Genomic DNA, 12,430 nt, shown 5'->3' on the forward strand with positions numbered 1-12,430 from the left:
ATCACTTCAAATTAAGAATATATAAATATAAAGAACTTTCACAAAATATTATTACATGGAAATGGCTAACTTTAGAAATGCTCTACTACCACAATTCTTCTCAACATTCATATAAATACACATTTTTCTATTTTCATCCTATAAAAATCGTTTGCAATGTTTCATAAACTTTAATATCTCTAGCATCATTTTGCAAAAATATGACGCTTATACTTTATTGCTACACATTTTTGCACCAATTTTACTAAATGGCGCTTTCTCAGCAAACAAGCGTGAAAAACACTAGGCCACTTCACTTAGCATCACAATTTTCATCAATATACGTCTATAAGCAACATATACATTAAAAAACTTCATTCTCTCAACTCGTTTATATGTATTATTGTTGTCAAAGTCGAAATCAGCTTTATTCGGTGCAACAAATGTCACCATAAAAGCATACTAGTCAACAAAAGCATTCCTACATTACATCATAATTAAAATATATAAAAAATAACAATTTAAATTTCATCAACTAGGAAAATGGTAGGATAAGACAAAATACTGGTACGTATAAAAGACATAGGAAGTTGGAGACAAGTCAGTAATACACTTTAGGCTATTCAAAAAGCAGTACATCCAAACATAGGATGTAAAGTGCTAATGCATAAAAGTGCATAACGGTACATAAAGTGCAAAGTGCGACAACTTAACAAAGTAAATGATTAGAAACAGGACTAAGGATAGTCATCTAAATTTTCATATGTCAAATGTCAATATATCCAAATGTGAGTAGTCTTTTCTTTTCCTATTTGTGAGTTTTGAATAACAGCGTTTATGATTTTCACATTTTCCAGACTACATACAAAGTTAAAAGCAAAGCATGTTTATAATTAAAAAGCATATTTGATAGAAAAAGGGGTTTTAAAACTGATTTCTGGATATCTTTATATAAACTACAAAACAGAATAAAATACAACGCGGATTGTATGGATTTTCCATCACATGGATAGTTTGGTAATTTATCACACCACTTTTCAATTCTAGGAAGAGCTACTAAATAATGTAGTGTACCCATCCTTAGCCTAGGTAAATAAAATCTCTGTTGAATATTTCTCACCAATATTAGATATAATTGTGTGCCCCTCATAAGCGGTCGTTCGCAGTAAGAAACAACACTATGTTTTTGGCTGGCAATCCTTTCTCTTTCGTTTTCCATGGCATTTAGATATCTCAACTTTAAGTCACTTTTACTGAATTCCTGTATAGATATAGGGTTCTTCCAGTCAATATCGACTTTGCAGCGTGTTAAGAGGTTAAACATTTACTCCAGCCATGGTATTTTGCTACTAAAGTCAAGGGCTAGGCAATCCATAATTAATTCTTAAGTAAATTTGGTTTCATCTTTAGCCAGACCCCTTGCCAGAAAGTAAGGCCAGCCGTGTTTATTGTGTCGCTTAAATAAGATACCGATAGTTCTTTATGAACTATATAATTTGCTGTCGCGCTAGGGACTGCCAGCAATCTTTTTAGGAACTTATTTTCTCTGATTTGTAGGGAGGCGGTTTTAGCTCTCCCCCAAATTGCAGCCCCATAACAGACCCCTGAGATACATTTACTCCGGTACAGAGCTAGGATTTCTCAGATGGGTTTATTGCCTATTTTTGTGGAAAATCTAAAAATACTCTATGTAGATCTTAAAAATTTCGCATTGCATGATTCAATATGGGTATTCCATGTACCACTCCTATTAAAAAGCATCCCCAAATATGAAAAAGATGAGACTCTAATAATAACGACCCGCCCACATGGTGTTGTTTATTCTTAAGCCTATTGCTCCCGCATGCCATGACAAATGTTTTCTTTAAGTTTAATTTTAGATCTTATTCAGTCATATACAGGGCAACATTTTCTATTAGGCTTTGCAGACCGTTAGCTGTCCTTAATACTGGCGTGGGGCGTGTCCCGACTTTCGGGGCATCTGCAGTTAAATTTTGTAAAAAGGGGTCTACATTGTTAACATATAGGGAGAAGAAAAGGGGGGCTAGTACACATCCCTGTCTAATGCCACACATAACCCTAAAGTCAGGTGTACATTCCCCCATTTTTCCAAACCGTACCCTAGATGTTAAGAAGGTATAGATCTGGGATAGATATATAATTACATCAGTAGGGGCCTCTAGCCCTTTCAATGGTTGCCATAGTTTGCGGTGTTTGACTAGGTCGAAAGTGCTAGTGAGGTCAACAAAACAAAGGTGTAGCGCTCCTTCCTTGGCTAATGTATATTTTCCTACACTCTAGGTTTAAACATTGTTCTACCGTCCCAATACCTCTTCTGAAGCCATACTGCACCTCTGTTCGAATTTTGTTCTCACTGGCCCTATTTTCAAGTCTTTCCAACATTATTCGGCCCATCAGTTTAGACTTGGAATCAAGAAGAGATATTGGGCAGTAGCAATTAAGCTTCCCTCTAGCCCCTTTTTTAAAAATTGGTACAATAATGCTTTCAACCCAAGTTGCAGGTAATATGCCTTCAAGGGTAGTATTAAAGACATTTGTTAAAATTGTTATCCAGAAACCTGTTTTATACTTAAAAACATCAATGGGTGCCCCGTCTGAGCCAGCAGCTTTACCATTCGCACTTTTTTGCAAAGCTGACTTGATTTCATATGGCGTTATTAGTGATGATTTGACGAGCTCCACCAATATAAAATTTCCCTTTTTACTCTCACTTTTTTTTGCTGCATCTGGATTAAAAATACTCTCAAAGTGTGATACCCAATCTTCCAGGGATAACACAGAATCAATATTTACTTCTGTATTCTCTTTAAAGAAGGGATGATTCATTGTTTTCCAAAAGAGAACTGGGTCTTTCAACTCTGCTGCCTGGATTAATTTCTCCCAAGCCCCCTCACGAATTTCCCTTTTCTTTCTGAGAATTTTTATTGACTTTCCTCAAAGTGCTAATCCTAACACTAACACTTGGCTTTTGCTTCAGGGCCAATTTCAATTCCCCATTCAGCTTTGAGCATTCGTGGTTAAACCATCTAGGATTAAGATCACATACCTTCTTCCTCCTTTTAGTGGTTAAATCACCTGCAATTTCAGTTGTAATATTACAGAAGGCAGTTATTATCGCCAAGTTCGAGGAAGAACTATCCAGGCAGATTTCTAGGTCTCTTTCTTTTTTTCCTTTAAGATTTTCCATGAATGTGCTGGATTCACACCTGACCATTTTAATGAGACTCCACTGTCGTTCCCTGTTCTTTTTGTATCAAATTTAATCTCAATGACAGTAATCAGGGGTGATGGTCGCTAAAAAGGCTGATATTAACCAGCACTTTTTCCACCAAATCACTACAATTGGCTGATATGATAAAGTGGTCTATATTTGAGGATGACCTTGCTCCTACAAAAGTTTGTGTTTTTATTTCCCAATCAATGATAGTGGGTTCTAGAGCTACTAAATCACAACATTATTAATGGATTCCCCATACGGGTCGTGTGAAAAATGGAGGATCCTATCACCAGAATAATCACAATATCCGCAAGGTTCTCCAACTTTTAGGGGAGAGGAGTTGGCCTAACGGCTAGGGCGGTCGACCTCGAATCGGGGGAACTGGGTTCGAGTCTCGGCAATGACGCTGAACATCCTGTGATTCTGGGCAAATCACTTAATCTCCCCTTGCCTAACCAAAATGAATGTGTGTCCTCGTGTAACGTAACCGGTGCTATGTAAAGCGCTCTGATACCCGATTCGGGTCAAGTCCGCGCTATATAAAACTCTGCCAAAAAAATCTTCAAAAACACATTTGGCACAGTTAAAATCACCTGCCCAAACTAAGACATAATCCCCTCCTACTCCCTCCAAAAAGTAATCCAAATCATTTTCTAATAGCTTAATAACTTTGCTCTTTGTCTTATCAAAAATATTATTATAAAAATGTATTACAATTATGGCCTGTTTTCCTTTCGAATGAAAATACAAAAGCTGACAATATTGTGATGAAATCAACGTTTTCTTTAAAATCAAGGACAATGTAACTGCAATTAGTGTGGCTTAGCTGCCTTTCACTCCTCCCATCCTAGATGAGCTGGCGTTAGTAAAAACAGTTTGATAGCCGTTTACAAAAAAGGGTTCAGTACACCATGTTTCTTGGATTAGAACTAGTGCGTGTCCACCTAGCATTTTCAACCAATCCTCCTCACTAATCTTATTTTTGATCCCTGCCACATTCCACGTCATAATATTTAAAAGCACACTTGAGGGTATACTAGGACCAACTTTTCTCAAGTTACCAGTGGGAGTGTGTTCAATATTACTAATCATGGGCTTAATCAGATCATCTTTCTGGGATGGTACAGTTGAATCAACATTTTCTAAATTAATGGTTAGATTGCCAGTATAGACGTCATCCTTATTACTATACAAAGTCTCTTCCATAGCATTTTCCTCCATTTGTGAGGTCAGATCAACGTCTAACACCCTATAGTTAGTAGTGCGATCCATTTTCGTATACAGTAACTCAGCCATAACCTTTCTTTGTCAATCTATTTCACTGCATCTTTGCAGTGGTGCATACCTATTATATAATGGTATGTGTTGCGATAAATGGTGTCTCATATTTACATGGGTATTGCTGTAACTTGGCCTGTAAAAGTATCCCAATGGGACAGCCACTATATGGTCAACGTTATCAGAGCAGTACCCATTGTCATCTTTCAAAAAGACATTCAACAAATCGCCCTCCAGATCACTACTTCGGAAGTTTACCACTACACAATCTCCCTGGCATGATTTTCTAGAGTTACCCACCCAATTTAGTCTCTTTAACATAATGATGGCCTGATGCCAAATATTCGCCCCAACATTGGTGTTTACAGAGAGCCAATGGACCACTTGATTCTTCAGTGACTCGTACGTTTCCCTCTGATTTACGGCTAATTTTGGGACATTTTTTTAAAATAATGAGATTTGGAGTCGCCTGTGGAGGGAGATTTAGTGGTCCCTTGATGTTATTATCAAATTGTATAGTTCTGTTTGTCCTGGCTGATTTGTAGATTTTGGGGCGCCCTTATAGGGTGGGGGATGTCTTCTTTGTGTAACCTTGTACCTTGTGCAAATTGAGGTATCTAGCCTTCCTTTGAGGTTGCTGCAGTGATAATCTCTCTTTGGTTTGTAACGTTGTTAACGGTAACTGGGCCTATATTTTCTGTACACCTTCCGTAAAATTATGTACTGGCTTAATGAGGCTGGTTGCCTTATTCATGGGTTTTGAGGGTAATATTTCAGTGACCATGTCTGTTAAAAATGCCATGTCTTTCTGTATCAGCTTAATTTCTGACATTAAGCGTTTTTCGATGCTGTCCAGATTACCGTGCAATTTCTTAAATAGAATCTCGAGATCTTGCGGTTTTTGATTTGTAAGATTACAGTCCCCTCTAATCATCCCTGGGTTATTTCCACCCTTTTTTTGTTTGGGTTTAGTTTTGGTCTTAGTTGGTTGCTTCTCCACAGGGCTGTTAGCAGTTCGCAAAAGTTGTTTCTTTTTTTTCGCGGAGGGGATATCGGAAACGTATCATCTGTGGATCCTGAGATCTCCAAAGGTGTAGTTAGGACAGACACATGAGTTAGATGTTTTATGGGTATTTTCATTATTAGTTACATTTACTACAGATGATTCTATCTCCTCGCCCGTACCTCCTGTATTGGTCACGGATATTAAAGGATCATTCACGCCTTCTAATGCTGATTCTTTTAAGGCGGCATCAAGTTCAGTTTTTGTTGCTGCCAATTGCTCCTCCACGTGGACAATTTCACTGTTAATAAGTCCCACAGCGTTTTATTTAGATATTTAGTAATAGGCGCACTCTTCGTGGGCACCCTTCCCCCTTGTAGTGATAGTTTCCTTTTGCCCATGGTTGGTCAATATATTGCTCTTTAAAACAGACAAATATGATGTAATTTTCTCTAACCATGGTTGACGGGTTCTGCACATCCAAGGGGGGTAACCCTGCCTTGTCCAGCCGCAGACGGGCCCGCCAATGGCCCGGGCATACCGCGCGCGTCCCGCATACAGCCAAATATCATGTGTATGTTGGGAGGTACTTAATACTTTACTATATCTCTTTTTTAATATGACTTGCCTCTTTTCACATTTTAATAATTTCTGGAGCACCTGCATGTGTTTGAAGTTATCTGAGGTTGCAGTATAGATAATCACATTTGCAAGGGTTTTTATTACCAGTCAGTTCTTTTCTCCATTTTTTTGCCAGTAGTACTAGTCATTGAGGGTTGGCTTTCATAAGCACAGGTGCCCTTTCTGAGAATGTACCCCTCCAGACGGGTGCCCTGACACACCTTTTATAAGTAGAGTTGAATATCCGTTTAGGTGGGAGGATTCAGTTTATTGCTATCCTTTTATACTACTGACATTTAAGATCACTGGTGTCTAAGATCACTTGCTCCTGAGGGACGGTCATCTGATGTGTTTATATCATAAAGGATCCTGATGTGTCTTTGTACAATAGGCTTTGACTTGTTGCCCATTCTTCAACAGGCAAACAAACCGGGTTGGACTGTGGAATCTAGATCGTATTGACAGGACAGCTAGCCTCTGGATCCATTAGGGAATCAAGGAACTTGCAGGATGTCTCTTCTGAGACCAGAGCTTGTCTTAGTCCCACTGCAAGTGGTAGACAGGGACAAAGAGATATGAATTGGTAATGGCTAGTTAGGCTTGTGTGATGAAGGACTAGGTGTACAGTGGTAAATGGTAATCCATTGCATGCGCTTTAGTCCTTCTTGAGAATTTCGAAGGAAGAGGCTGAAGCAATATGAGTATATAAGTGAATATTATAAGTTACCTTAAATGTTAGTTTACCATATGTAACCATCTTCCTTATCTACGAGCCCCTGAAACAAGCATGAATTATTCACTGAAGCTATTCTGAGTTAGATTGTTTCTACATCCGTGCTATTTGAACCTTTCAGATATGCAGGTCACAGCATTACATTATAGCCATTTGTATTATTAGATATAAATGTAAGTTTGCCCATAACCAAACTCTTTTACTTGCTGTTTCTTCATTAAGCTTTGATAGCCATTGATATTTAATAGTGTGTTCAGAGATTGTTTTGTTTAATCTATTGACATGTTTATGCACTTTGCTAATCAGGCTTGTATATTTTTTCCTTTTATTTAGATGATGTTGAAATACAAAGACAAGAAGTGGTATCAATTCTGATAACCCAAAAGTCATCATTAATTTCATCCAGAAGAAAAAATAGAAATCATCCATTTTCTCTTCATTTATTTTTGCTGGACATTTTGGGGCGGGAAAGAGGGATTGGGAAAGAAATTTATCAATGGATACGGTTGTTTCCTAGCACAAATCATACACTTTTTTTTTTTTTTACCTCAGTCACGTGGCTTTAACTGAGGTGCATTATATTACAACAATCAAACTTAAGTGTTTCTCTCACGGCTATTGGATATTATGACGCTTGGGAAGTGAAGAATGGAGCAAAGAGGACTCAGCTGTGGCCAAGGACAATGATGCTGTAATGGTGAGGGATGAGCAAACTGCGCAGTGCTGGATCATTCCTATGTGAAAATTTCATATGCCAAAAGTTTCTGTGCTATTGTATCTGCTGCCGGTGTATTAACCTCTATTAACCTCCTGTGGGAGGAGGCAATAAATCAGGGGTCCAAGAGCTGGATTAGCTAAAGTCATGGGCTGTCTGATTGGACTAGTGGCAGCTAACCTACTCCTAGCTATCCATGGAACTTACTAGAACTTGCCATCATTGAAAAAGTATGTTCGTTTTTTTATCATCTCTTACAACAAAGAGGCTGGACAAATGGGAACGCCTACTGTACAGTATATTGAAAATGGATAATGCAGTGGTAGACCTGTGAAGAAAAAGACTATTCATGGACAGCTGATGTAGTATTCTGTATTCAGTCCATGCTCTGTAAAGTGCAAAAGACGAAGTAAAAACAAGTGCACAATATGACCGAACCACGTTGCATGCTGGGAGTTTGCATTTCTTTTGCAGATGTGCAGTGTGGAAACATTGTGGCGAGGAGAATACTTCAATGTCTATCAACTGTGCTCTTATCAGTTCAGCAGATAAAGTTATTTTATTGTTTCCAGATATTAAAATATGTTGGAATTAGCCACGGGTGCATTCATGCTGTGAGTTTTATAACTTGTTTTTAGAATGTTCCTTTGAAGAAAATGGGTTACAAATATTGTGAAATGCCAGTATTCTAATAACTTGGATAAGGCTAACATCAGCATTTGGCTATTTGCAATCAAGTGAAATACTTATATCTCAGATCTAAAAAAGTGTACACCTACAAAAATTACCAGTGAGGTGGGGAGTGGAAGCATGTGCCCTTGAATATTTACCTATAGCATGTGCGTTTTTGAGCACATATATTAATTTTATTTTTTTTGAGTTGGCATGATAAAAATTGGAATTTCCTTATAATTGTTTATTAAGAAAGAAATTATTATGACAGTAAACTGTTGTGTTTTCAGTAGGTGCAATGGAAATCAGAAACCAAAAAAATGGGTTATTATGCCTTTTATACCCACCCTTGAATAACTGCACCTGCAAAAGAAAAAAGACAAGTTCCAACATTATCAATATTGAAGAATGCCTGTTTTGTAAAGTTGTTGATTGCCTCTATCCATCTTGAATGGTTAGAAGACCTTAGCCAAAGTGAGGATATTTTCTTTCCTTTCTCCACGTTCAGTTATGCCTACGACAGCCTTATTTCAAATTGGCAAATAGTCATCCTACTGTTTTTATCTTGAAAGGTAGAATAATTGTAATGTGTACTGGACGCTATGTGTAATTTACTTTTTCAGTTCAGGAACACGTCGCTAAGCAAACAGATCTGCTCGGAATTCACACTCGCATTGACCTGCTTAATCAGTTCGATAGTCTTTCTCTTTTTTGTTTACATCCAATGGAAAAGGTGCACTGCTGTGTAGAAAGTTTACAGTAAATATGTATCTCATCTCTAGTATGTGGATGATTGCGTTCTTCCATTGTCTAATTAATTATTCATCGGTCTTTCATTTGTTGTATGTTTGTTTGACATCAAGCAATATGGTTCTGTGTCTTGTGCGATTGTTGGACTGCCATTTTTTTGAAGACCAAATATATTGTATTTATTAAAAAGCTAAGCATTTATGTACCCTGGGCACTAACGTCACTGCTCATACCATAGCTAACCAACTAAGCTAAAACATGCAGCCATCACACAGGTTATGACTACATGCATTTACTTAGAAGCTACCTTGCTGTTCAAACTTCAACAGTAAGCTGCCTTTTACCATGCATTGTTTGTTGTCTGACTGCAAATCACCCTTCATTGATTGCTCTACGATTGCAATTGGCACTTCATTCCCAAACATACAGGACATGGTTGAATAATGAATTAAAAATACATACAAGTTTTAAGTTGACATTACCTTCTACATCAATTCCGTTAGATTTGGAGTTCTGATGTTTCTTTCGGACGGCTTATTTTGTCGCATTTTAGCATGCTTATGTTTGTGGATGGCTAACCTAACCTATTGCCATGTGTCTTTATCATCTTAGAACTCCTTTTGTATTTTGAAGTATTTTGTTATTAGTTGATTGCTGTAAATTTTACCAGAAATAGAAGATTCCAAGCTAGCCCATTTAACAATCAGTATAGCACGGGCACTTTTGAAATGCAAGGTCTAAAATGCTTTCTGTACAGATGGACTTACCATATCTGTTCCCTGCAAATTGTGAACTTAAATGCTCGCTAATGAAGGTAACTACATTTTAGGGTCAGGATACTGAAAATCGTTTTGATCCGCAATATCCTCCTGAACCCACATGCATTATGTTGCCCTCTTGATGTCTACATACCATTGCTGCCCTTTCTCTGCCACCTCACCCATCCCTAATGTCAACATTGAAATGCTGATTTCTTTGTTTTTGCAATGCTAATTGTTAGGCATTATCTCCTTTTCATTCTGGTTCTGTCATCAACTAGAGTAATACTTTTACGCATTATAGAGCTCTCTAATGGTTGACCAATTTTTTAAAAAATACATTACGTCAGAGGTATTGTTAAAATTGGCAAGAAATGTAATCATAAGATAGCATTCAGTATTGTCAATTGAGTTCAACAATATACATTACGAACTTGCTGTGCCGAAGTGTTTATTAGCAGAGACGGCACGTTCTACCTCATTCCCTCCCCAATGAACGTAAACCATTTTTAGGTTTGGGTACAGACACCCTTCACTGTTTTGGAGAGCTCATGTTGGCAAAACACCAAAGATACAAAAGTCATTTTGGATCAGGCCTCTTCAGCCAATGGCATCTTTGGTTGAGACTTGTTTGATGATGGGGTTAAAAGGAGTTTCTTTTTTGGTTTTTGTGCGAGTAGCATTATATCTTTTATTGTTGTACGCGCAGTTTTGCTGCACGTAAGTGTGTTTACGGCTTTGGGTGCTGGCTGCTTGATATTCTTTAGGAAGCACAGTACTTAGAAAGCTCATATTGTTACACAGAGATGAGGAGCCGCAAGAATAAAAGGAACAGTTACCAGCATACACCTGCATCTTACCTCCTTTGCTTGAAAGAAAGGAATAATGCAGCCCCCGGAGTTTGTGTTTCAGGTTGTGCCATTGGTAGGAAGCATAGGCCAGGGCTCTTCTGACAAGCCCTCACTCATTCATGTACATCAAGGGCCTTGCAGTGTCTGCTGCATAAGGAGCGGGAGCCTGCAGCTCTGTTTTGATCATAATCTGCCGCACTGCAAACCCCTTAACACCAAGCAGCCCACAGACATAGCCTTCCTATACGCAAAAGTGTGGGGGGGATGGGATGTCGCCAACGTATTTCCTAGCAGTGCCTTTGTCTCTGACTACTGTACAAGTGCACACTGCAGCCTTTCTCTTCTGCACTAAAGCTACACACCTCTTGTCTATTGTACTGGCCCTATTTGCGTCTTTGGCTACTTCTACAGTGCTTCCTATACCTGATCATTGTGCTAGCAATAACAGTTGCTTGCTACCAGTTGCTTGCTACTCCACTATTGGTGCCAGTGCTCATGACTACTATACTACCTTAAGTTACCCTACCGCAAACAACTCGGGCTGCACTGCCTCTTCCAACTCTGTAGTAGTGGGCCTACCTAATTATCACTGTCCCACCAATCGTGCAGTTTTGTTGCTACCTACTCCAAAACTAGGATATATGTGCCGGTCTCTTTCAAATGCTAAGTCTTCCCTGTAAAACACACTTGTAACCCTGCACGTTCTCCAACTTATGTGTAGCACTAGCACTGCCTGTGACTGTTTGTGTCATGTGTACAGGTTCTGGACTCTATATCCTTGTTAACAAGACTTGGTAAGCCCAATACTGTCTGTTTTAGCTTTCTTTTTACTACTTAGCATTGTCAAAGCCAATACGTCTGACTTATAATTATAAGCCAGGCCTATATACGTTGCCAACATTTTTTCCTGATGGATATTTCTAACAGCAGAGTCCTCACCTTGTGACTACTCCCCAGGCATCAAACTGGATCTGGAATCATCAAAGCAGTACTCCTGTGTGCTGGCAGGTGGCACCATGCGGCTCCACACGACGTTGTTTGACTCCAGAAGTGAGGAGTGGAGCTGCATATAAGTGCCATCCCTGTGGTCTGATATCCGTTCCTTTCTTTTCATACCCTCAGAAGTGGGTGTGCTGCTACTCCTTAGTCTTTTCTTTACTTTTTTTAAGACTGACAAAAACAACATTCTAGTGTGCAAGGAAATATCAATTCCAACAGGGTTTAATCTGTGAAGGGACTGTTGTAAACAGATGTCTGTGAGAGATGCTCACAAGGTATGCCTATGGTGCCTCGGGTCAGAAAACGATTAAAGGGCCTGTGACCACTACACCCAGATGAATCTGAAGGCTTTGCTGAACTGTAAGGTGAAGCTTTATGTTGCCAAACATCTGAAGAATCCACACCATGATGGGGTCAAAGTCGAAATGTCACATTTCCGCAGCATCCTAGTCGGTTGAAGTCTTCAGGTAAGTCCAAGAAGAATAAATCTAGCGGAAATAACCCCTACCCACCACTTTTGAAGCTTTAGAAAGGGCACTGTCTCGCTCCCTATCTTTATCGGAGCCAATCAGAAGCCTGGTCCTGGTGCACTCCGAATTTCCGGTTTCATCTGAACCAATGTAGTAAGTGGAGGCTTTTAGGGGAGGCCATGCTGCACATTTTAATCCCTTTACTGGTTTCCTCTGTGCTACTTTGGGCCTGAAGGATCAGCAGGAGCCCTCAGCCAGACTTCTGCTGGTGGGTCTGCCCTTGATGGAGTTGGTGCCCTTTCAACCTGCTTCAGGTTCAGTACAGCTCCGGTGCCAACTTCAGTTTCAGTGCTATCCACTGGC

General features: G+C 39.1%; 1 protein-coding gene across 6 annotated transcripts in view; it reads left to right on the plus strand.

The window, feature by feature from the left end:
- The window catches only part of STXBP5 (syntaxin binding protein 5), a 1,306,577-nt gene extending 1,297,557 nt beyond the window's left edge, over positions 1–9,020 (plus strand). For all 6 annotated transcript variants that reach the window (XM_085611623.1, XM_085611620.1, XM_085611619.1 and 3 more), the window contains one exon: positions 7,186–9,020. In XM_085611623.1, coding sequence (XP_085467749.1) covers positions 7,186–7,227 — 42 coding nt within the window. In that variant the 3' untranslated portion in view covers positions 7,228–9,020. The remainder of the gene's footprint in view (positions 1–7,185) is intronic.
- The last annotated feature ends 3,410 nt before the right edge of the window (positions 9,021–12,430 follow it).

The sequence above is a fragment of the Triturus cristatus genome, chromosome 6, assembly GCF_964204655.1.
Source record: "Triturus cristatus chromosome 6, aTriCri1.1, whole genome shotgun sequence".
In the NCBI taxonomy this organism is placed as follows: domain Eukaryota; kingdom Metazoa; phylum Chordata; class Amphibia; order Caudata; family Salamandridae; genus Triturus; species Triturus cristatus.